Source organism: Brachyhypopomus gauderio, chromosome 10 (genome assembly GCF_052324685.1).
Source record: "Brachyhypopomus gauderio isolate BG-103 chromosome 10, BGAUD_0.2, whole genome shotgun sequence".
NCBI lineage: Eukaryota > Metazoa > Chordata > Actinopteri > Gymnotiformes > Hypopomidae > Brachyhypopomus > Brachyhypopomus gauderio.
The window spans coordinates 1,745,129-1,771,527 of record NC_135220.1 but is presented as its reverse complement, the minus strand read 5'-3'; the positions used below and the strand labels follow the sequence as shown (position 1 = coordinate 1,771,527).

At 44.1% G+C, this 26,399-nt stretch overlaps 2 protein-coding genes and 1 long non-coding RNA gene across 7 annotated transcripts; 1 reads left to right on the top strand and 2 right to left on the bottom strand.

The window, feature by feature from the left end:
* Nucleotides 1-2,325: 2,325 nt before the first annotated feature.
* larp4aa (La ribonucleoprotein 4Aa) lies at nt 2,326-15,115 on the bottom strand. 5 transcript variants are annotated; one of them, XM_077018569.1, is made up of 17 exons: nt 15,042-15,115; nt 7,494-7,620; nt 7,215-7,358; nt 6,991-7,078; nt 6,711-6,847; nt 6,426-6,529; nt 6,193-6,303; nt 6,016-6,069; nt 5,717-5,926; nt 5,451-5,554; nt 5,125-5,166; nt 4,137-4,337; nt 3,678-3,729; nt 3,410-3,568; nt 3,188-3,312; nt 2,842-3,034; nt 2,326-2,749 (listed from the first exon to the last, which is right to left on the bottom strand). In XM_077018569.1, exons 2-17 carry the CDS (start codon nt 7,501-7,503, stop codon nt 2,363-2,365), a joined length of 2,121 nt encoding a protein of 706 aa, XP_076874684.1. In that variant the 5' UTR covers nt 7,504-7,620; nt 15,042-15,115; the 3' UTR covers nt 2,326-2,362. The 5 variants fall into 5 exon arrangements, with proteins under 5 accessions (XP_076874684.1, XP_076874680.1, XP_076874679.1 ...); XM_077018565.1 differs by having other exon boundaries at nt 3,188-3,309; nt 14,588-15,092; XM_077018564.1 differs by having other exon boundaries at nt 14,588-15,091.
* Nucleotides 15,116-15,171: 56 nt separating this feature from the next.
* Nucleotides 15,172-18,685, top strand: LOC143525072 (uncharacterized). The gene is made up of 3 exons (XR_013133559.1): nt 15,172-15,320; nt 15,751-17,253; nt 18,378-18,685. It is a non-coding gene; the product is annotated as an uncharacterized LOC143525072 (long non-coding RNA).
* On the bottom strand, nt 16,387-26,349 carry pfkma (phosphofructokinase, muscle a). Its single transcript, XM_077018561.1, has 22 exons — nt 26,178-26,349; nt 23,770-23,843; nt 23,544-23,621; nt 23,264-23,453; nt 22,931-23,096; nt 22,780-22,824; nt 22,490-22,598; nt 21,955-22,050; nt 21,776-21,868; nt 21,363-21,488; nt 21,217-21,281; nt 20,889-20,952; nt 20,595-20,741; nt 20,412-20,482; nt 19,986-20,073; nt 19,744-19,896; nt 19,490-19,654; nt 19,191-19,252; nt 18,909-19,020; nt 18,680-18,779; nt 16,883-16,988; nt 16,387-16,733 (listed from the first exon to the last, which is right to left on the bottom strand). The coding sequence occupies exons 1-22, from the start codon at nt 26,266-26,268 to the stop codon at nt 16,586-16,588; spliced, it is 2,349 nt and encodes a 782-aa protein (XP_076874676.1). The 5' UTR covers nt 26,269-26,349; the 3' UTR covers nt 16,387-16,585.
* Nucleotides 26,350-26,399: the final 50 nt, after the last annotated feature.

The following is a 26,399-nucleotide window of genomic DNA, read 5'->3' as shown; positions in this document are numbered from 1 at the left end:
CCCAGCGAGGCGGACGTTTCCCAGCGAGGCGGACGTTTCCCAGCGAGGAGGACGTTTCCCAGCGAGGAGGACGTTTCCCAGCGAGGCGGAGCAGTACTGAAAGTAGAAGCCGAGCTGTGTGCTGTCTAGGCAAACTGGCCGAGCGACTCCAAACCTGCGTCTGTTCGTCCCTCTACCGTGCGTGTTCCGGCTGTCAAGAGTCTCACACTGAAGCTTTTATGAAGTTATTTCAGATATTGCTATACCTATCTGAACAGTCAAGCAGTCATTGTTTATTTCCTTCTCATGCTCAGATTCACTCTAATATATCCATGATATCAAGGAGCACATGATAAGCTAATAAGCATGGAGACCGAAATTTTTAAATGGAAGAATTTTGAAATGACACCGGTGTACTTATAAAATGAACCACCAATGTGCAACAGACAGAAGTCTGCTGAAAATGATGCAGTCAGACAAAAAGCAAAACAAAAACACATTCCAACATTGTTTCAGAGTGATCCACCCAAGAATGAACATTTCAATGTCCTTCAATAATGTCTCACATCTCTTAATACCAACAGATATTTCCATCAGGAAAAGAAGCATAAGCCGGTGTCCACCCTGCCCATGGAATAACGCACAATGATCAGTGCTCGTCAATTCTACCGGTGTGTATTCTGGACAACCACCAGGGACAACTAGATCTAGTGCAGCACAGAGCATCTGTACCATCAGGGTCCTGCATCCACTGTGCAATGCACCATCTCTGGTGGTCAGCAGGAATGAAATTCAACATTTGATGAGCAGGGTTGCTCCATGTTGTACCACAATTCAAAACCAATTGATCAAAATTATATTGGGCCTAATTAACTTTACATCCAAAACAAGAGCAACTAGCAGGTCTGGCCAATAAAACGGACTTCGTTCAAGACGTGTGCACCCGCATCGCCACGCTTAAGTCACTAAGTACTAGTTACTCGTCGTTCATTAACGACACTGAACGTTGTGATTAAGAACGGACAAAAAAAAATACGCTCAAACAAAGTGAAAGCCAAAGCAGCCCCTGGCTTAGCCTGTCTTTCATTAGCCCAAACCAACACAAGGTTGTAAACACAATCACGCACCCGACTGAATCAGAAATATGTGCTTGCTCAGAAGCAATTTCAGGAACATAATGCAAAAAAAAAAACAGAACAAATATGAGATGACAAGCAGGACTTGAATGCCTATGTACCTGACCGTGATGTCTTGAGCTTTACTCTTAAAAAAAATAAAAATAAATAAAAATAACATTAAAGGGAAACGGACAAAAAGAAATCAGCCTTCAAACAAACTGGCTATCTAATCCCCCAGCAACATCATTGGCAGGCTCCGACCTCAATGTACACAAACCACCACCAAGGCTGCACAACCCAAATGATCTTTACATTCCGCAACACATATTCCTAAATATGAGTTCTCCGACTCGGGGAGCATATATTTAAAATCAACAGCTTTGTCACGCATATTAATGCACAAGTCCAGAGCTATCCTAGCTATCTGCTAGTCCAATCAAGCAAACACAGTATGTTCTACATGGGATCTACATACCAAAACTGATAAAATCGACACTACTGCAAAAAAAAAAATCATCCATCCACTCATTTCAAACCTCATGTACATTTTTCACTCACTCCATTCATCACATCCCCAGTGCTCTGCCAATGCGAATGAAGCCCCCCTAAACAAGCAAACCAAAAACGGAAAAACATCAACGAATTGCTGCATGTCAAAAGTGATTTTTGTATACGTACATGACATGTACTGTTTGCATTTTTCCTTTTCCTGTTAGTGCATATGTTTGTTGCAGACCACCATATTATTTCAGCCCAGGGAACCGATCATTGGGCTGGTACACTACCCCGGGTTCCATATACCCCAGCAGAGTAAAAAAGGCCCTTTTCTGAAGACACGGAGGAGGGGCATCAGTGGGGAAAAATGAGGAAGAAAAAAAAAAAAAAAAAAAAAAAAAAAAAAAAAAATCACATTGATTTACATTCGGAGGGGACAGAGTCAAGTTAGAAGCATACTCGTTTCCTATTTGATGACTTCCTTCGGCAAGCTTATACTAGCTTCTGATATTTGATGCCCGTATGCTGAGATGTCCCAGTTTGTGCATTGTCATTTCACAACTTTCCTCTGGATGTGCTCCTGACAGGAGAGGAAGCTACTATCTTACACTTTAAACTTTTATAGCTCTTTTTATATATATATATATATATATATATATATATATATATATATATATATATATATATATATATATATATATATATAAACATTTTATATATATGTATATATGTGTATATATTCATACATTTGTAAGAATTTTGTTTAGTCTTTACTTTGGCGATATAGGGGGGATATTCTGCTCTTTGCCAGTGTGTCTGGAACTTCCTTGGGGAGAACTACGGCGGGCAAAAGGGGGGCGTCTCTGTTGTTCACGGAGTTTGAAGCCTCCCGTGTTGGCCCTGGGGGGGCCATTGCTGCGATAGAAGCCCTGGGAGTCGCGGGCCGGCCGGCCTTCCCTGGCCTTGCAGTCGCCCCCACGCTCCTGGGGCCGATCCTGGCGGTCAGCGGCGCTGCCGGGCTGCTCCTCCACCTTGTTGACACGCAGCTCCCTCAGTGGCTGGGTAGGTGCGCTGGTGGGGGCGGAGCTTGTTGGCGGGGGAGGCGGATCCTTGGGGGGTCGCTGGCATACCTCAGCATAGCTTAGCTTGCGAGGCTCCTTAAAAAAGAAGATGATGATAAAAAAGGCATCAAGAGAAGGTTTCAGGAGTTCCAATAGAAGAGCAGCCACACAGGAAGCCTGGAGCTTACCAGCACAGTGGCGCTGGGGTGGGTAGGGTTGCCCTGGGGGGCTGCAGGACTGGCCGGACTCGGCTGAGTCTTGGGGGCAGGTGCAGGCTGAGTGGGGGTGGGTGGAACGGCTGCGGCGGGGGTCGGGTTCACAGGCACCTCTTTATGGACCAAGGGCTCAGCTTTCTCCAGTTTCTTCTCCTGAGTGCTGGCGCTGTGATGCAGAGGAAACAGACAGGACCCACCGAGGCAGAATGGGCATCAGCACCGACAGACAGGTGAGGCCGCCCACCACGGCAGCTGCGCTCACGTCTCTTTAGTCTTTAAAACAATATGGCACAGCGACAGATGCACTAACGAGGCCTACCTGTAGGGGGCAGTTTCTACAGAGTGAACAGTGGCTTTGCAGGCGGGCTGGGCAGGCTTGGGGGCGGGCTCCTCTGAGGGACGGATAGCAGGGCTCACGGCGGGCTCCTTGTTTGCGTCCGACTGCTGAAAGGAGCACAAGTTTACGATCTAATGAGACCTTTTAGCAACACGAAGAACGCGGAACACCGCCAGTATCGGCCAGTACGTTTCCTTAACCGACCTTGTCCCTGTTCAGACCCCGCACCACGTCAGACATGCGGTTCTCCAGCACGGGCTCGCCTTGGGGGCTGACGGAGCAGCCAGGCAGCGGAGGAAAATTGGAAGCAGCCAAGTCGAATTTGGGTGGCGGAACCTTCACTTCAGCAAGCGGGACTGCCCTCTGTAGGGGGGAGGAGCACATGACGGGTGTAGTAAATGATAATAAAGGCAAGGGCATTAAAGGGAGTGTGTGTGTGTGTGTGTGGGTGGGTGGGTGGAGGCAACATTACCACGCTACGTTCGTCCTCTCTCCTCCTCCGAGTCCCCCTGTACGTCGTTCTCCTGTTGGAGATCGAAACCATCAGTTTAACAGCACAGACGACAAGAGGACTGGTGTTGGGTGACTTAACCCAATGAGTCAGCCCTCTCTCTTTAGAGCTCAGAGCAGGTAATCTTGCTCCATGCTGGGTTTTGTGTGGGAGAGGGAAACAGCTGAAAGCTGCATGAAAAGAGGGAGAAAGAGCTCTCTGCAAGGTGATTCACAACATGGGCTCAAACAAAGGCTGGGCCTGTCGTTGTGCATAGTGCACAGAAATATTAATTTACCATTAAAATGACCGAGAAGGGAAAAGAAAACTTATAGAAAATCTCCTAATGGTGGCATGGAGCCATGACAAGAAGCCCCATAATATGCATATAACAAACATATAAACAAGTCAGTGACAACATTGGCAACAAGCCAAACGTACCTCCCCCGGCCTGCCATGGTGCCGTCCTCCACGCCCTCACTGGAGGCCAGGTGTGTGAAGGAGGAGCCGAGCTCTGAGGAGGTGGGGGCGGGCCCGGCGGTGGCGGGGTGCTGGGCGCCCCGCAGGCCCTCGGGAAGAGCAGCGGCCGGCACGGTCGACAGCAAGCCGTCTGTGCTTCTGGTCTGGGGTTTGATGTGGCTCCTGCACAAATTAGCACTTTACGTGAGACATTTTACGTGTCAAAAACAGACGTATCCCGTGCAGTCAGGGGATCACAATCCAGCATGCTGTGTTCACCACGATATTAAAGTATTTGCAAGCAAATACAGAACTGCCCTTTTCCCTGGCAGTGGGCCAACTTTGACCTGTCCCCTCACAGTGAGTAAAATGCATCACCTGAGGTGTTTGGTTTCAATGTTAAAAATTTTCACTTATTGCTTTAGATACACTGAAATTTACTTGAGAAGATATCAAAGGTTGAACAAGTCAAAGGTTAAAACACAAACCAGGGAGGTCATTTGTCCTAAAAGAACCTTCTCTGTGAGTCTGATACATTCAAATCTACCCTTTATCCAAGCCACCAAGACAATGCCCCCCCACCCAAAGTGTTAGTTTTGATGATAGAAAATGTTATTTTGACCAAGCAAAAAGATTCATTCAGGAAATGAAACACTTATGGTCACAACAGCAAAAGCAAACAAACAAAAAACAAGCATTTCATCATTGTTAGGGAATAATCACTGAAATTTGGATTGGTATGGTATTTAGTTTGAAGCTTCTCTCCACACCAATACAAACTTTATTGCATGACCAAAGTAACAGTGGGTAAACTCACTTAAATCAACATAAAATATTGCATTACATGGGTCGAGGAGGGTCCCCGGGACGGGGAGTTTAGTTAACCCAAAGTGTTGACACTGGGAGGAACATAAGGGATGGAGCAGTGATTGAGTGGATATAATGGTATTTCAAGCTTTAACAGCTGTACCTGAAGGCATTTATTACATTCTTTCTTGAATACAGTGGAACACTGTGGGGACAATAAGAAAACCACGGTAAAGAGCTACACACACACGGCATTCATTTAATTGACCGACCTGAAGGCATTGCATAGTTCAGAGTTATGAATTAAAGACACAAACTTGACTAAAATCTTTTCAAAAGACTAAAGTTGTTAAAACATCAAGATGCGATCACACACACACACACAATACAGCCTTTTACTGGGTGCAGTGAGGATAAATGGTTATGGCTTACACAGCACCTTAAACTGGCCCATGCACATTAACAACTAATAACACAAAAAAGACAAACCGGTTTCGGCTGAAGGGACGTCCGATGTTGATAGAATTTGAACCAGTTTTGTAGTGTCCAGGTGAGCTAAAACCATTGACAAAACCACTGTTGGGGAAAGGCGCCTAGTGCAAAAGAGAAGACAGTGTTAATATCTAAACACTGAATAACGGCGCTTTTACCATTATACCAAACTTATTCAAGAAGTGGCTATAGGGTCTAAGCATCCCGTTGCATTTCATTTTCAGGATCAGCGTGTGTGTGTGTGTGTGTGTGGAAGGCTTTACCAGAGGAGTCTCAAAGTAAGGAGTGGGAGAGGGAGTCCAGGTAGGGGGGACAATGCCATAGAGATACTGTTGCTGGGGGCTGTAGACTGGCTGCATGAAGAGTGGGGAGCTGTACTGAGACTGTGTGTGGGACTGCTGCGGGTACACGCTGCAGTCCAGGGTGCGGTAGCCATTTTTTGCAAAGAAGGTGTTGATGGCTTTTATTCTGGCCTGGGGAGTGAGCAGGAGTGTGTCGGTAAAGGGTTTCATTTAGTCAGGGACAAATTAAAGCATTAAACAATTTTTTTGCATAAACTCACCATAATTGGTTTTCCCTGAAATGTTTTGACTTCTTCCCTTAAATATCTGTATGCCTGACGGAAAACGTGCAAAGTCAGTTAATGAAGAAAGAAAAAAAAAAAAACTATTTCAAAAGCAGTTCCCAAAAGAAGTAAAGTGCTCTCCCTGAAAATAAAGGAAATGTTAATAAATGTTACCTGTTGAGCATCCGTATCCGATTGGAATGTGATGTACCAGTTGTTGTTGTGTGCAAACTCCACACTTATGACCTTCGGACAGTTGTCATTCTTGAACAACGCCTCCACCTCCTAGTGACAACACCGCCAGTTTGTGTACATGAATCAGGGGCTGCTATAGTTTAGTCAGAAAAGTCTCATAATTCCTCAGTCTTGTAACTCCTCAATAAATAAAGTCTTGACATTTGCAGTACCTCCACAGGAGTCGTTTCCGGAACCTCCCGGAGAATGATGATGCAGCGTTTGTGATTGGGCCGCACCTTCTCTCCTTTCTCGTCCACCTGGACCATAGGTGAAGCTAAGGACAGAAAGCAGAAGCAAGTGAGGCAGAGGAAAGAGGTGAGCCAAAAATGCAAAGGTCACAACAAATACTTATGTAGAAGGATAAAGGCCTGTGCATGCAGAGCTTACTTATACGTATTAACTAAAAGGTTTAAAAAAATAATAAATAATAATAATAAAAAAAAAAAAAACCTCACATCTCAGCACATCCAAGATTAGGTCCATGTCAGTGGTAAGAACCTTAATGCCTTCCATACTGGCTATTGTCCAAATTGGGACAAACTGGTCACTGTCCATTTGAGATATTAGGTAAAGATCCTTCGATAAGTTCTCCCTGTTGACCAAAGAAGCAACAAGTGGGGGAAGGAAGGAGGGAGGGGGGAGAGAAAAAAAAAAAGTCAAGACCAAAAAGCAGAATGTATACAAAAAAATAACCGTAATCATACGAGTTCAAAGTGCCCTGGAAAGTGCGCCCACCTGGAGAAGCAGAACTCCAACTCTTTCTTGAGAGACTCACGCAGATTCTCTGCAGAGAGAGGCTGCTCTTCACAGAGTTTGGACTCCACTGTGCATAAGATACACGTGCCAAAATAGCACAAAGTTTGACAAATAAGATGCACCTCGGCCACAGTCAGCACAGACAAAACAAAAGCGTGCACTTGACATTAACCCCGGTGAACCGGCAAGTTTTTATTTCTCACCATTAGTGCCTGTGGTGGAATCACCAACAGGGAAGTTTGGGTCAGGGGGGTCCATGCCATTGACCACACCTTCCGCAGACGCACAGGTGCTATTGCTGCCGAGTGCGGGGAACCCAGATGAGAATGTTTTACATCCAGTGGAGTCTGAACATAGAGATGGAGAGAGAGAATGCAGAACAGACTTCAATGGAGTGCTACAGGGCTTGGCCTACTAACAGACAAGTTTCTTTTTCCCTCTTTCTCAGTGAAAACAACGTTTCAAAAGTGAAGGAACTTTACCATCTGCCATGTTGCCCTGGCACCACGGGGAGGCTTCAGTGCCATCCACTGGAGCCTCGCTGGGTACCGATGGGACCTCCTGCCACACTTTGGCGTTGGGGTTCAGACCAGTTCCTTTCGACGTCACCTGTGAACACGACACGGCTGTCACATGTAAAGCCCAAATGACATGTCATTTATGTTACCGTCGGGAAAGGCAACACTATACTTGTTAGAGACAAAAATGTGAAGTTTAAGTGATCTTTCAATGATTTATGTTTAAACAGACACACAAGGCAAGATGTCATTCGCAATAAGTAAATGAACTGAGAAAAGACGGACTGAAAAGGAGTTTGGTAAAATCACCAGAATATATTCACACTCGTGAATATGCATTAAAACAAGTACAGCATGTCCACTGTTTACAAAGCTCCAGTGCATAAAGCGTTAGCCACCTAGTTTAGGTTAGCTAGCAGGCTAACGCGTTTGAAATGCCGCTCACATGGCACTACTGACTCAATCAAACCCCTAATGCTCCTCGCTAGATCAAGACTCACCTCGAAAAACAAAAGCATTTTCCACTAGGCCTTTTAACTTCTTGACAGCAAGTCGTTAATATCATCAACTTGTTTTCTTGGTTTGCTTTCTATGCGATTGTGTGTGTATATATATATATATATTTAAAGCGCTTCCTCACAACCAACAGCCACTCAAGTTAGCCAGCGAGCTAACTCCGCCCTCAGCGCCAACACAAAGACCGCGAGGCGGCACGCGCGGGCGCACGTGGGCGCTCTTCCGCAAGTTAACCCGCCAAGCACGCGCTAACGGCCGGGCGCGAGGACGGAGCACAAGCGTCGCTTTGGAAAGGAAACAAGTTAGCTAGCTAGCTATACTAGTTAAGTTGAGCTTAACATTGGAAATGGGTACACACAGCTGTTAGTATTTTAATAAATGTGTTTAATGTAGAAGTTAGGTGTTTTATTTATTAAAAATAATGACTGTTGGCCCTACAATGGAACTGAACTGTTTCTTTAGCTGCCAGCGTCTGGACTTTAAACAAATGCGCAGATTGCGGGACAAACTCCCCACACCGCTGTTTTCACCACAGGGAGTATTCAGCAGGATTTGGGAATAAGCATGTTGTATTTCATCACTGATAGCGTCGTCATAAGATTAAGTGACATAAGATTTTATCGTTACGTTTTATTTAAAAAACCGAAGTTACATCCAAATATGACACTACGATAATTATCCTCTTATTTTGAATTTATCCCACTCTATGCACACAGAGAATTGTTTCATTTAGGACTCGGATAACGGGGTTACAAAAAGTTAAATAACCAATTCAGGCACATTCAGGTGCTAGATATCCATTTTAAGTAAGAAGAATAAACGTTTTCGCTTATTCTTCGTGTTTACAAAAACTACAGCAAATTATAGTAATTCTGCACTACAAAAATTTATTGGACACATTTTATAAAAGACCCAACCAAGGTCTGCCACTAGAAATTGTATAGAGCTAATCAGATTTTGATGTCTTTTATAGGGTAAACATGTATACAAATTCATTAATATATACATTAATTTACTACATACTGTAGATTTATGGATTTACTAGACCCATTTAATTATCCTGATACAAATATGCTTGACACTAGAACAGATCTATTAAAATAGTTTTACCCAATACTGAGACTAGACCAAATAGGTCTGTTGATCTACATTCTGAGCCACAGTATCTACAGATGCCCCTCACCCTGAACATCCTGACATATCTTAGGAGCTCCTCTCCAGAACATGGCTCAAGGCACTCAAACCAACCAGCACCAGAACAGATTCTTTAGCAATACAAAAGCTCTGCTGAATCACTCGCCTCCCCTGAAAATACCTCAGTTCAGCAGAAAAAACACAGGCGTTATCACTGCTCCAGTGCCTTACAGCCAGCACTACCAAACTGCCATGTTTACATAAATCACATCTTACATGACAAGTCCAAATTAATTTTGCAGCCATAGTGTAAAATGTCTTGATTGTCCCTCTCTCATACAGAGTGCCCCTTGTATTTAATGTAAACTGTGTTGGGATGCTAATTTTATTATTTCAGTGTCGACAGTGCACTCATGTCCTCGCTCTGAACTCTGTTAGTCAGTTTCTATCCTACTGAATGTCCGTATTTGGCAAGTACTGACAAAGTGATGCAGAGTGTGAGACACCTAGCTGTCTCACACCTTGTGGAGTTAATAGTGCCTCTCCCTTTCACAGGAACCACCCCAAACCAAATAGACTATCCTGAAAGAGCAGATCCCACTTTCCTTGACACGTCACACAACTGAAATGTCGGACATCTAGATAAGAATCATAATTAGGGGAGCTGGACTTTTGTGAAAGAATCATTTCCAAATTTGAACCAGGGATTAAAATAAAGCAAGGTTACATGTGTAAATGCTCTGAATTGAGTCAGTTTAAAAATGGATGCTTTGGCTTCACTGTCTGTGTCTGTATAGACAGAACACTGAGACAGACATCACGAGAGCTTCACTATCATCTATGCAGTACGCTGAATCTATTCAAAACTCTTAAACCTCATCCATCATGTATGGCACTCAAACTCACTCTCACATATCTGTGAGAAAAGGACTTTGAAACTGAGCTTCAAAGATGAAAACTAAGTAAATAAGCAACCCAAAGCATTACCTGATGGCCGATTACAAGCATAGTTCTGCTGTGCAGTTGTCAAACACCTCATTGCCAGTCACATGCTTTTCCCTTTACTGGACCACAGAGTCAGTGTGACCAACACAATTGTGTGAATGAGACTCCGACCACCACTGGCCACTTTACCTTACAGGTTCCAACACCTTGACTAAAGCAGGCAATTCAGACCCAAAGCACATTCCTACAGAGATAAAAACTGTCATGCATCAAAGAACCGCTGCTTTTTTTTTTTTTTTTTTTTACCTGAATGGTAAAATCCTCATAAAAACTCCCAGCACACACACACACCCCCACAAACCATGATTCAGCCCAAGTAAACGTTCTATGATGAAACAAGGTCCCCTAATACTGTAGTAATTAAGGTGAACAGTAGGCAGCCAATGGTAACCAAACAAAAAACTATCAAAAACATTTGCCCATACTTATCTTACACAACAGCGATAAATTACAACATGCTTGTGCAAGCAAGGGAGTAAACAGCAAGAACAGTTTATATACAGGCTCCCTGCAATGCAAGCCTAGTGCCCATCGCCAAAGAGTTCACAGGCACGCACGTGAGAGGACCGTGCTCAAACAGTGGGACAGATGCTACGAAGAAGTCTCTGCGTCTCCACCAAGTCCGCTCAGACTCCTCAGAGCTAAAGGAACGTCAACCACAGAAACAATGACACAAGCGCCGTTTTGTACATGAACCCGAGGGCAGGAGTTAAATTGGTTTTAAATTGCACAATAAGAGATGCACCGATGCTGGTCGTTTTATGTTTAGACCGGCACTAAAACATTTCCCCATCATCAAAATGGTATCACCGCAGCCATTTTCCTGAATACAAGGGCTTTTAAATATGGCTGGGGGGACTACAATGTCTTCAACTACAGTTATGAACACGAGGTTACCTGCACAGCTCTGCTGGATTAACCAAACTCTGAACACATTGACAACAGACCTACCCTAATGCTAGTAAAAGAGCTGAATACATTTCAGGGGAAGGCTCCAACATAGCATGCTCACCTGGTAACTTCACCTTTGCGTTTTAAGCAGGTACTCGTGTCCACCGGTCAGATTATTAAATTATCTGATCAGGTGACAATATCCAAACCACAATGTGCTTTAAAATAGAACAGTAGTTTCAAATATTAGCTCAATTTAAAATGCCAAACTATACACAAGCAAGATTCATTCTAACCATCAAGACACACTGTAAAAAGCAACTTGCTTCTTAGTTTCAGTGGCTGACGATCATACACACAAACAATAACACTTCTATCCATTCCAAAGACAGGACAATATGAATGCAAAAGAAATTAATGAACAAAGTAGACATCATTTAGTCATGCTGGTGTGCACCTGCTTCTAATACACTGCCACTTTATAATGAGACCATCCTCTCTATATCCTCCCCAACACTTCATTATTTGCTGAACTGTTGTAGCTCCCTCCAATGTCTAGAAAAAGGGTGTTGCATAAAAAAAAGTGTATATGCCATGCAATAATGGGCAACTTATATATATATATATATATATATATAATAAAATAAAATCGGAAATATATTTGCTGATGGGGAACCAAACGATGCCTTGGACACACTGACTTTAGGCAAATTGTCTGACCTGTCCTGCCAAAGGTTAAAAGGTTAATCATTTTCAAAATTGCTCAACTTCAGCAGTTAATGCAGAGTCACTCCAATATGTACCAGCAACAAACATTTTCATTATCATAGACTAAGAATTAGTTTTTTTGCAATTGTGCAGAAAGGGTTGATGGTGTGTGCAGAGAGGGACGAACTCACACTGTGCACCACTATAATGTATAAACACAGCCTGCTGGGCTAGTCGCCTGCTCATAGCCGCGGTGATCAGAGAAGGAAGCGCTGTGTGGTATTTAAATTCTGCTATGGTTTGAAATGCATCCATCACCAAATAGTATAGCATCTAGTCATAGCCTGCCTTTTATTATGTGGCTATTTATAGGCGATTTTACTAATTACAGTCAAGTACTATAAACTCCAATTTGTGGGTTAAAACAGCTCAACACATCAAGTCTGTGTAATCTTTAATTTAATTAAACTGGTTACCTTGGTAGTTAACAAATATACCTTTGATACATAGCCAAGTCTGCACACATGCAAAAAACCAGCAGTCAGTAGTCGAATTCAAAATGCTTGTTAGATCTTGCCTATAGGATACACATTCAGACTTTGGGCTGTAGAATATATCAGTATTCCAGTACTGGCCCATGCAGTGACGACATCAGAGAATGCTGCGGTATGAACCTTCAAACTATTTCCTATTCTATGCTTCGAGTCTTCCAGGTCCAGATGAGAGTGCTGTGGGTGTTCTGAATCACAGCATTCACGTGATCCAACAGTGGAAAGCATGTCAATCTTCACCCATGTTACACCAAGTTTTCTTCATGTTTCAACACATTTTAAGCTACACTGCAATCGTATTCAGTACTATAATCAACTATAAAGAAGTGTTATAAATCAATCGGGTTTCCTCATCCACGTGTCTATCATATCTTTTCTTAAGCAACTTTCCACGCTGCTGTTTTCACACATCAAGACGACTGAGGAAGCACGAAGGAGCCAGCTCTCGGCTAAGACGCTAGACAATACAGCCCAGACAGTACACAGCTGATCCTGCCACCCAGGGAGCTCAGAACACTGCACCCTCTCAGACTTCTAGCATGTTGGGTGCACACTCCTCTCTACCAGCATCTCTACATTTCCTTACAAGTAATGCATTGCTGTATACCACTCAAGACGTTGGGGAATCCTTTAGCTTTGTAACACGTTATATTTAGTTACCCCAATTCTCAGCCTATGCTGTGAACGCTGACGGGTGTCCCACACTACAGAGCTCCCTCTGGCATGCCAGACCTTCCTGCCACACTTTTACACACACACACACACACACACACACACACACACACACACACACACACACACACACACACACACACACACACACACACACACACAGCAGAACCCTCGCAAATGTAATGCGTCTACTCGGATTTTTAAAAGGTGTAGTGTTAACGCAATGCAAAACATCAGGTAAATTTTGACCAAATACCAAACTTTTTGGGATAAGACACTTACACAGTGGAGCCTGTTGATTGAATGGCATGCGTCTGTTTTACAAGTTTACTGTGAAATGTGATTGCAAAGGTCTCTCTGGCTGCCCATAGCACATAATAGGATTTATTGCTTTAAAATATATAAGTCATCAGTTATTTGACTTTCTGTTGATGTTGGGTCATTTCAGGTGACATTTGATCACATGATGATCAAGACTGCTGACACCCTGTTGCCTGGTTGTTCTTCTGGAATGAAGAACTGTGTTCCATTATTTACATATTATTCTATGGCTAATGTTTAGTAAGTCATGCGAGACCACAAGTAAAATTAAATTCCCATAAAAAAACTATAGGTCAGCTAAGTGCTGACAATAATAAATTAAGGGACTGATTCTGGGTTGATCCATTAAAATATAAATCAGTAGCTTCATCTTGGTTTTCAGCATGGTTACAGCTTGTGATGCTAAAATATTTAGTAGCAGGACATGTCACACGTCAATGGGGGCGCAATTGTGAACAACCACCTGCTACACAAGGATAGCACTCCTCCTCCATAACAACTCATTTAAAAACAACTGTTGCACATTATCGATCTTTACCATAAAGGGAGTTAACCACATTTCAATACAATTTATAACGAACATTAGGTGATGTAACAGTCGTTTTGGAAGACATAAAAATCAATCAATTAAGTAAAAAAAAAACCGATCCTTTTTCTAAAAAAAAAAAAAACTAACTGCTGGCTCCCCTCACTTACAAGAGAACTGTCCCAATAAGGCAATATACCGTTAGTCTTAACCCAACCAAACACCTTTAAATGTTTTAAACGCAATTATTTTGGGTTTTGGTCTAGTTTGCACGATAACATTGAGAGAAACGCTGAAGCTGGTGTCATATGAGCGACTCGGGGGTGAAGCACCACACTACGGGCCCATGCTGCTCGCCCTGTCATTACCCTCGACACGTCCAACTGTTCACACCGCCGCGGTGCTGGTGGCGGCCCGCTGATAAACCCGTCGTGTAGCACATACTTTAAATACTTAACCCGCCTTGTTTAGCTTCAACACACACACACTTTGACTTTAAAAATGTCAAATGAGTCTTTCACGCCATGAGAGGATTTAACCGGCCGTGTGTCCGTGCGAGTCGGACAAACCCGGCGGACACCAGCCGCCCGTGGCCTTATTAGGCCGAGTTAGGGCAGCACGACCGGTCACACTCGGCTCCCCAACACCCGTGTGTTCACGGGCGGCGGCTCGTCCCGTCCCGACGGGCCGCGTTAGGAGGAACCGTCCCCGGAGAAACGTTAAGGCCCTCTTACCATGTCGCCCGAGTCCGCCCCGGTCCCCACGGTGGTCTCGTCGTCCACACGGGCTCCCGACCCCGGTTCGGCCTCCTCCTGCAGCGGCTCTCCGCCCTGGTCCGAACTCATCGGCCGCTCTTTGCCTCCCGCAGTCTCCACCGCCCGCTCGTCCGCTGGGAACGCGAGAGGCGAGCGCGTCCTTAATCCCGGGCTGGTTCTGGAGGCGAGTGCTAGCGGGGCTAACGCGCGAGCTGGCTAGCTCTCCCCGCCTCGCGAGCCTGGCGGACCGCACGCGCACCGATAACGTTCACGAGCGCACGACGACGATGTCAACAAACGCGAGCGCACGGGGGTGGGGGAAACTACGACCTCGTTTCTAATATGTCGTCCTGGCGAACAGCACAAGTCCCAGCGCCGTACGCAGCATTCCTAAACGGGCAACCGACGCGGACACAGGGGACACGCACCTTACCTATGAGTAGGCAGACATTAACACGGTCCTCCACTGTCCCGAGATCCACCGCGACCTCTTGGTGCCCTCTGAAGTTCTTGTTTTTAACTTCCGGTTTAACTGTTGTTTTAAACAAACATGGCGTCTAATAACGTTCCCTAAAATAAAAGTTCCAGACGTAGCGTGACCTCAAAACGTTAAAAGAAAAACGATTAACGGTATACGCTATCATCAGGGTGAAATTAGATGCAGATTTCATTGTAATGAAATATCCGAACCAACGTTTTGCGTTCTACTTTGGTATTTCAACTTTTGCTTTCATCAGGATTTTCTGCTTTTTCTGCTTTGCTGATTTTGAGTGTTATTTCTACATTCTTCCAGTGGAGCTGAATGCTAAAACCCAACAGACAGGTTCACCAACTGTGGGATCTACCACAGCATTGGTTCTGAAAAGGCATCATATAATTCTGCAGTAATTAAAATACTAGGTTATAGGATATGCAGAAAACTATTTATTAATAATTACCACAACAAAGAATATGAACCCTAGAGGGTTATTTGTTCATCACGTTGTGTTTTAACAAGTAAACAAACACTGATTCGATGGCTTACAACAACTGTGACAACTTATTTGTACAGACAAAATCAAGGATTGATTTATGACCTTCATTTCACTTGGCTGTGCATAATCATTATTCATAGACTTATTATCTTTTTTTCTGTCCCTCAGACTTTTGATGCAGTGAAGACTACCGAGGGCACTGACTTGAACTACAATTATGGATCTTTTCATTTCCATGAAAGACTAAGAAAAATAATCAGAAACTGGGTCATCAGGTTGTTTTCTCAGCTTTATAAAGCTTCTGCAGGGGTCCAGCCCAGGCATTGGCCAACTGTTATGCCACATTCAGCCCTCCAAAAGGAGTCACAGATGGGCCACACCTGTCCTCCTATCTACTTAAGAGCAACTTTGCATTTGGGCCCTCGCATCAGTTGGTGGGTCATCCGGTTTGCCCTTGTCACACAGTCTTCATTCATTACCCACTTTCATTCAGCACCCCTTGTTTGAGATGGGTGTCAGCCATCTACAAAACCACAAGAAATTTGCTGCACTATGAACAATGCCTTTATTCCACCCAACCTGTTCACTTGTTCAATGTGGCACAGTAAGACAGGCCCTGTCTTGTATGGTGCACTGAGTTTACTGGCTTGTGGTTGGCAGGGCCACAGAGTCCTCCTGACTCAATGTCGCAACGTTTGCTGACTTTGAGAAGAGCTTTGAAGAGAGCTGTTGGCATGAAGGTGAGGGTTAGCTTGTGGCAATCATTCTGATTCTGGACTGTCCTAAAAAGCAAACAGACTCATGTTTAAGGAACAAGTCAACTTTAATTGATGTTTTGTAAATGTTGGCAACACAAGTACTATGAGTATATGCACAAAATGGGACATTCAACAAAAGAAAAGGAGATGTCACAGCAAGTGATGAAAAGGCTAAAGGCACAGTAGTGTGGAAGAGCAGAACATATGGCCTGATTTCCATACAAGTCCTTCTTTTATCTCAGTCTTTATTTCATTGGAGTGACAGATCCCCTCTTGTCGATGACATGCTCCATCAGAGCAGACTCTGAGGTGTCCAGGTTAATCTTGTACTTGGCCAGAATCTTCATAATGGGCCTCAATTTCAACCACCACTGGGTTTTTGGGATACGGTGTCTAAAGAAGGGAGAGAAGGAGGGAGAGCGATATAGAGGGAGAGAGGGAGAGAGAGAAGGATGGAAGAGAACAATAGAATGTACTGTAGTGGTTCAGGGTCTCTATATTAAAGACAAGGTTTTGTTTAATATAGAAATGCAAATTCTCACTCAAAATCTGTCTCTTCTTTCAGCTCAGCCAGGGGCTGAAACACTAGTCCTCTCTTCCTCATGCCCAGAACACATGCCGAGTCTGGAGTGTTGGCGAAAATGCGTCCTGCACAGATGTTGTGACAGAACTCATAACACAGATATGTTCATTTCCTATTATATATATCATTGATATCTTATATATACGTGAGGCGTGAGAAACTTCGGTATCCTTTAATTTCAGCAAAGGTTCCTGCTTATCCCTCTAGTGTTGGACCAGACTAATCACTTTTCTTCCTACAGACCAGCATGTCACATGCCACACCAGGGGTTAAACAACCCTTGACCAGTGCTGTATTCATTCAGGAAGAGAAGAAAGACTACTGCCTTCAGTAAATCCAGTCATGATGCTCTTTGTCTCATACCAGATTATAAACATATAAACATGTATTTTGAGGCCAGACTCTTAGATACACAATCAGAAGCCACGCTGCAGGATGCCATGAGTGACCTCCACTGGGAGGAGTTTCAGTCCAGTTCTGTAAACAGTGAGTTTGTAGACATGGAGCTGTGTTTTATTCTTAAGCTCACTGATGATGTCATTCCCAAGGGAGCGGGTTTGTTGTAACCAGAAACTGTGGGTTGACAGATCCATCTGTTGCACACTGAAAGCATGTGGCACAATGTTCCACCATGGCTGCTTTAGTTTAATCCCCCCTCTTTCCACATGTCTCATATGCCATGTGCTTTTGTTATGATTCTTTGCCCCTCTTGTGTTGTCCGTAGCACATCCTGCTAACTATCCCCAGGTGTTCCTTGGTCAATTTCCCCAGTATATAGATCCCTGGTCTTTGGCTGTAGCCATATGTATGCATATCTGACACCATACGTTTACCCCTCATCACATTGTTTGCTCTTACCATTGTTCGTGGTTCCCTGCCTCATTAGCCTCAGTATCTACGAATTCCTTTGTGTCTGTTGTTTTTTCTTTTTTCTTTTTTTTTGGTCTCCTATTCCCTTTGTTTGGGCCTCACTGCCGATTCCCCATGGGCTTCAGTAAAAGATCCTCACACCTGTATCCTGCTTGTGCGCCTCCTGCTTCCACATCACGGTCTGCAGTGCTGCCCGCCACTCTGCAGAGCTGGGCGTGGCGTCCTCCGGTCAAACACATCCGCACATCATGTGATCTCTTATATGGAACCATGTGAAACTGTCGCTCACTGGCTACAGTTCATACTTCAATACCACAGTCTCCCTCTGACTATTTGGTAAGGTCAGAGGGTCTGTGACCACACCCTCCAGCTCCTGTGCACATCTGCACACACTCCGCTGTGTGTGTGTGTGTATGTAGCCTTGAGTGCACACCTAATATGTGTATCATGTGTAGGTTCTTCTTGAATCTTAGGACTTGCTGAATTTCATTTCACCTTTCTGCCTGCTACAAATATGCATATAACAAATAACCTGATTCATTCATTCAGTATATGGTCTCATCCAGAGCTTCCATATTTATCAGTATGAAAGTATGGATGCCCCTGGGAATTGAACCCATGACCTTGAGGTTGCAGTAGAAGGTGAGCTACAGGAACACACTGAGGGAACCAGTTCATCAGCCTCCACAGGAACTGCAGCGTATCCATCAAACCTCTCACAAAATTCTGGTACATTCTGTGTTGAATGTATATTATTAAAATATTCTAAATTATTGTGGTACATTTGCCTTTAAATTGTGTTACATTTCTGTTGTAAAAAATACATTTCTATTATATGGATGTTTCCAATCCTCACAGGTCATAAGCACCAAAATGTGACTCTCACCTTGTCTGTAGCATTGTTTCAACTTCTCAGTTAGCCAGATAACAGATTTAGCCCCCATCTTAGTTGCAAAGTTTCTGTCAAATGGAGTTGGAGTTCCACCCTAAAGCAAAAAAAAAAAAGAAAACAAAAAAGCAACACAAGCAAAGCAAAATGTGTAATTGCATTTAAATAAATCTTCATAAAGCGTCTGTGAAACCATGATAAAACACTGATGTGGGTTCTTCGTCACCTGCTGCATGTGTCCCAGAACATTCTTACGGCAGTCAAAGATTCCTTTCCCCTCCTCTGAGTACAAGTTGAAGATGAAGTCTGTGGTGTAGTTGGAATTAGAGTTCTCATTTCTACAAAAAGAGACAGAAAGCACACTGAAGTGAAAGACTAGAAATGTAGTCTGTGATTCTGAGTGTTTGAAGGTTTAATGACTGAATCAAACTCTTGAAGACTGGCCTATATTCAAGCACATTTCATTTATGAAACAAGATCTGTGTGTGTTATTTTGGTTCTTGCCTACCTGAGAATTAGACCTCTCTTAACTGTGGTCTTCATCTTTGCTACAATATGTTCTACATTTGTCTGATTGTAGGAAAGAAGAAAAGTGTTAAATAAATGTAAATGTGCCATATTTTGTCAATTGTGATATATATATATATATATATATATATATATATATATATATATATATATATATATATATATATATATATATATATATATATATATAACTTAAACATCTACACATTTAAGGTTGTACAGTCATATAGTGTTTCGGTCCATACAATCCTGTATATAGTTTGTGTTTCACATGTTCACCTCCAGATCCCGGATGTTGAATTTCTCCTCAAAGATGTAGGCTGCGTCTGCACCTGCCGCCAGGCCTGACATGGTGGCCAGGTAACCACAGTAGCCTCCCATAGTTTCGATGATGAACACCCGACGTTTAGTGCCAGCAGCGGACTGCTTGATCCTGTCACAGGTCTGCACACGCGCGCAAGCACAGAGCTAAGACTAAGTAGAAATACAGAAAACCTCATCGACTGTGGTGTGTTTTAAGCTACAGCTCTGACCATGGTGATGGTGTTCAGGGCGGTGTCGGTGCCGATGCTGAAGTCTGATCCGGGGACGTTATTAGACACAGTAGCAGGTATGATTACCATGGGGATGCACAACTCCTCGTACCTCTCTCTACCCTGCACCAGCTCCAGACCACCTGAGAACGCCTGTGTCAAGAGAAAGGGGGGAAAACCCCTTTGAGCCCTCCAACATACATGGGGTACGTGGGCACGTATAATGACTCATTTTTGTATACCTCAAAACCTCCTATAATGACCAGACCATGAATGTTGTACTTGGCGATATTCAGGCTGATTTCCTCAAGGTGTTTTGCTGGAAGGACTCTGTCGAGAAAGCAAAGAGGTCAGAGGTCTCTGCAAGACCAAACGTGTGACTCAGTGTTTGTATCAGGATGAGGGAACTGTACCTGGAGTGTATCAGAGTTAGTAATCAGACATAACAGGTGAGGGAACTGTACCTGGAGTGTAACAGAGTTAGTAATCAGACATAACAGATGAGGGAACTGTACCTGGGGTGTATCAGAGTTAGTAATCAGACATAACAGGTGAGGGAACTGTACCTGGAGTGTATCAGAGTTAGTAATCAGACATAACAGATGAGGGAACTGTACCTGGGGTGTATCAAAATTAGTAATCAGACATAACAGGTGAGTGAACTATACCTTTTTGTGCCTAAAATTGATCCCCCCTTTCCTGTCCAGCCTCCAACACTGGTCCAAGTGTGCTGCTCAATCTGAGGAAGGGATCAGACCCGTCGGTACTATCAGACACTGGCCAATGGCGTTCCTGACGCAGTGATGGAGCAGCGTTCGTCTGCGTCTCGCAGGGCCCAGCGCGCCACTCACCTTTCCCTGGGCCAAACCCTCGAAGCCATCATGCACCGCCAGCATGTTATGGCCCTGTGTGATGCCGATCCTCACTGCAGCTCGCACTGCTGCGTTCATGCCCGAACAGGGAGCTCCGACATTTAGAACGGCCACGTTGATGTTACTCTACATAAGGAGGGAGAGAGAGAGAGAGAGAGAGAGAGAGAGAGCGCACTGGAGTGAGTACATTTCAAGTTCACATGGCATAAGCTGTAGTGTGTGAGGACTTGATTGAGCTGGTGTTAAAAAGCACTGAATGCTAGTGTTGAATACTTTGGTCTCCGGGACATGCACGTGGGCCAGCAGTTTGTACGTGTTCCAGTTGTTCTCGAAGCTCCTGGACAGAGAGACAGTTGTGTACGATAAAGACAAAAGAGTGTTGCTTTGAACACTGGATATGCTTTTGCCTAAAATTAAGCAAAATTTTATTTATTAAACCAACCACTTAAGATACTGCAGAAAATTTAAAAACAAACAGAAGATGAGTCCACATCAATATGTAAAACATGAAATACGTAACACCAAACTAGACAAACATGAAAGACCCAACCACAAACAGCATATCTGAAGACAATGGAATGAAGTGAATTTGGACACATGCCTTCCTCTGAGTTTCACAGCATCGTCATATCTGCCTTCTTTCATAGCAACAGTTACATCCTTTGTCTATAGAAGAGAAGACAAGGATTGTAAAGTATGTCCCCTACACGGCCTGCGGGGGGTGCTGCAGCACAGACAGGGACGTACCACTTGCACACACTCCATGAGGGGCAGCCTGACAGCCTGGTTCCCAGACAAGCTGACCACACAGGCTGGGGTGTCAGGTGTGGCCTCCATCAGAGCCATCACTGCCTCCACACCCATCCTGCTGCCCTGTTACGTAGTGGACACACACACACACACACACACACACACACATAAACGTGCACAGGCAAAACATTGTCATTAAAGACTAAACTAGGATTACAATACCACATAGAAAGTGTAAAGTTTGGGGAGGTCTATAAGACGAGGAGAGAGAGAGAGAGAGAGAGAGAGAGAGAGTGATAGTGATAGTGAGACTGAGACAGAGAAAAGCACAGGCAGTGAGAGAGAGATGATGAGAGTGAGACAGAGAGAGAGAAAGAGAGAGAGAGAGAGAGAGAGAGAGAGAGACCCACCAGTATCCTGTCGAAGGCAGAAGGAGTTCCACCACGTTGCACGTGTCCCAGGATAGTGGAGCGTGTGTCATAGCCCACTTTCTTACTCACTAACTAAATGGGAGATTCAAAACATGTTTTTGTTATTGTACCTGTGATGAAGACATGAGAAGGTGGTGATCTGGTGATTAAAGCATCACCTCTTTGATCTGATCGCAGGTGATGGGTTTGCCATTCCGTGCCATAGCTCCCTCAGCCACAATGATCACATTGAGACGAGAGCCTCTATTTCTGGTCTGAAAGAGGAATGATGTGTAACACAGCAATCCATGATCATTTCAGGTTGGAATATCATATATTTCACATCTTTGGAACATTGACAGGGTTTGGAAGGTTATGTTCAAAATATGTGGATCAAACTGAATACTGATTAAAATAGTTGAATTTGGCAATTAGTTAAATATTTCTTGACAATTCCTGATATTTTGTTTCCTATGAAAAACTCATAATATCAAATAAACATGTTGTTTATTTCACAATGATATCAATAATCTGATTGCAGCATGTTGAAAAACTTGTGTGTTTTTGCATCTACGGTTTAGTGAATATTCTGTTTACTATATTCTGACATAGCGGCATAGCAGCACCTGCTAGTTTGAGCTGTGGGTAATAATGCTGCTCTAACATTCAGAGTAGCTGCACCACCAACACCTCCATCACTCTAGATGAGCTCACCTCCATCAGTCTCCTGCACAGGTGCTCCTCCCAGCCGTCATCTGGAGGCATCTCAGGAATAAACACCCAGTCAGCACCACATGCCAAAGCAGTAACCAAGGCCAGGTAACTGAGACACACACACACACACACACACACACACACACACACACACACACACACACACACACACACACACACACACAAATTTATATAGACATTTATTAAAGTCAACAAAAAAAAATGTCTTATGCCATATCCTGGAGCCCCTGTGATTACCAGTGACGATTAGTGAGGACCTGCCTGCTTACCCACAATGCCTTCCCATGACTTCCAGAATGAAGGCTCGCTGGTGGCTGCCAACGAAACCAAAGGTCAAGGGTCACAGTGAGGCAAACATATGCTCAGAAAGCAGGAGATCCAGAAGACAAAAGTGTCATAACTCTGTGTGAACCCGCTCACCTCTGGGCTGTGGTGGTGATGCTGTCGACCACCTCCATAATGCGGTGGAGGGCGGAGTCTGTGCCGATGGTCATGTCCGTCCCACAGAAGTCGTTGTCGATGGAGCCCACCATTCCCACAATGTTCAGGTGAGACGAGTTCTTCGCTTGTTCTGCAGTGATCTTACCTGAAGGGAATATAGTATATTGCATCGTGCAAAGACTTCACATAATGAAAAATCAGGTGCAGCTAGTATATGATGCCAACTCACACGGATACGCACACTGTATATGTTGTTAAATACACTATTTTGACCTTGTGACCTTCCAGTAGGGGTGGTGAGTGGAGGCTCACCTTTGCTGACCAGGTTCATCAGCAATTCACTCCACTCGGTGCGGAACTGATTAGCACCGGTCAGACTGCCATCTCCGCCAATCACGCAGAGGTTGGTAATGCCAAGTTTGACCAAGTTATGGGCAGCCTTCATTCGACCTTCCTTGGTCTGGAAGTCCTTACAGCGGGCGCTGCCAATAACAGTGCCCCCCTACCAAAAATCCCAAGAAAGTGAAGAACGCCTTTAAACTGAACACAAACCGAAAAGGTTCAAGTTTTCGGTTGTTTCAGATGTACTCACAAGCTGGAGCATCATTGACACACTCTCCCAGGTGGCCTGGCGAATGTTATCACCTCCGTCCACCAGGCCCTGGTATCCCTGCAACACCACAAAACAACATCAGGGAAAAGATCACAGCACAGGTAATAATCCTAAACAATTCTACAGCAGCCGTTTGGAATGCTGGGGCGGTCTCTTAATTCGTAAATCCCACCGCTGTTATCTAAATGAACACACAGATTAACACCTCATGAATGAAGAAGACTTTGGCTCCGGTGTACAGTCCTACTCTGACAGTGGCTCTCACCGCAGCATTCATTCCTGAAACAGACAGAAGGTGTGGGACCAGAGAAAATACTCACCCTTACACGGATGCCACTAGATCTTATACAAGACAACACCTATCCTTATACACCAGCACACATACACACACATCCCTGTAGGTGCCTAAGGATTTGTGTAATATATGTGGGTATATGCAGAGAATGTGGGACCAACTGATGCTTCAGACCCCATCTAGACTAACACTGTATACTGTTACAACATCTGTAACCAGCAACTGCTCTCATGATGAAAGACTGATGAGTTATGAGGGGAATACCTCATCCTCAATGAGGGGAAACCAGGAAGAGAGGTATATCTTCATCACCTCCAAACCCCGACATTGGGAACCAAGACCCAGGGAACCAGAGACTGAACATCATGGTTAAGATGGGTACTAGTCATAGCAAAGGTTGGAGGACAAGTTGAGGGTGGCACAGAGAGTAGTTATACTCTATCAGAACTATCAGAACTAAAGCCTTGATTAACAGTGCTGACTAGCCACCTGAAGAGGAACACAACATAAGTAGAAGCCAGGAAGATAAACAGCATGTTCTCCCATGAACCATCTAAAGTGCTCCCAGGGGCAGAGCAATAGCACAAGGACAGATACAGCAGATCTGGAAACAGAACGATACTGGGAAAATGAATGGGAGATGTAGACAACACACAAAAATACTTAATGGCTGTTGAATCTGAGAGCAGACCACAGTATGGCAACATGGTGGCTTGGTGGTTAGTTTGTTTGCCTCTCAGCACTGGGGTCTTGGGTTCAAGTCTCTGTCTGAGTGGAGTTTCCATGTTGTCTCTGTGGGTTTCCTCTGGGGTCTCTGGTTTCTTCCCACAGTCATGTGGGAGCATGAAGGTCAGGTTTATTGGCAGTGTGTGTGTGTGTATGACTCTTCATGTCCAATTAAAAATACTGCTCTCTGAGTGTCTGTGCATGAATGTGTGTGCTCGTATGCCCAGTGGTGGATGGTGCTCTGTCAATAGGGTCTGTCCTCTGTCCCCTTTCTGTACCCAGTTCAGTCCCCCAGGGGGCTTGTGGATTCTAGTAGAGTATGCAGTGTGTGATTGGTCGTTTGACTTATACCTGTGTTAAAATTGTAAAGCGACCGTGAGTATTTTGAAAGGTGCTATACGAATCATTCACTCGTTCAACCTTTGAGACCACTTTATGAAATATCATGTTTCTACATTATTACAGTACTTTGCAGTTACTCCCTGTATATATATATCCAGAGAGGATGTTTTTGTTTTTTTGACAATAGTCCCTCATTGGCTATGCAAGCAAGCCATGTTGCTGTATGAGGATAAACTAGCCACTCATATTTTTATGCATTTTCTATATTTATGTATATATGCACATGACTGTCATATACATTTTAAATTTAGTCAGGGAGTCATGTGATCAATTGTGGAGATATGCATGGGCCAGTATTTAATCAAGCACCCTTATGTATAATGAGGGGAATAGAACATTTGTGGAGCAGTCATGAGATCAGGTAATCCATCTCCCGTGTCTTTGGAGGACTCTTCTGCAAAGGCCAGGATGCTCTGGCCTCTTGTTGTGCTCAAGTCAATGCGCTGTCTCTAATTTCAGAAGCCAACAGCTGTGTGGCCGATGTTCCTATCTACAACTTTGTGCCACTCCTGCAAAAGGTCACTGGTGCTAAATTAAGCTCCAAATTACAGAGGGACCAGGGAGCAGGACAAGAGAAGCTGAAGCTAAAGGTTATATGAAAATGAATATGAAAGTTATGAACTAGGAACAACTGCTGATCACACCATGTGCATGTTTTAATATATATATATATATATATATATATATATATATATATATATATATATATATATATATAATGTTAACCACAAAAAAGTACAAAGTAGAATAGTATATTTTAAACATTGGCCGATACATTATTTTATACTGGACTGTTTCACAATCTAATTTACTGATGGCTTCCATGCAAGCATAAACATTAATAAATTGAATATGTGAAGATTATATGAAGAATTCTCCTTCATAAGTACTTTAAACACTACATGAAACACTGCACAAAGAGTGGGACGGCACGAGTTTCATAAACTCACAAAAAATGCAAAGTGACCACAGCTGAAACCCCGTGGTTGATGGATCTGATGGTGCACCCACTCAGAGCATCCTGACCCTTCCGACAGCACAGGGGTCATCAGACTTCACCGCACTCTTCTGGCCTTCATGTAAATGCCCTTCAAAGACCACTACGCTCCTAGCAGCTCAAAGGGACCAATAGAAACCCTGCGTTTGACCAAGAGTCGTGCAACTACGACCATTCAGATGCATCTGCATACCTTGGGCGTCGCCTCCTGAGGTCAGCACAGCGATGGCCCGGCCGACGCCCATCTTGGTGGGGTCCACACCTGAAGCAGGTGCCTGGGACATGATGGGAGTTGCTCCAGGGAACCAAGTGGTGAAAATGAGGGGAGAAGCAAGTGCAGGATGGTTGTGTTCCTGTTAGAGGTCTCTGAGAGCAGGGGGGGGGGGGGGGCGGCACAGGGCCTTTATAGGTCCAC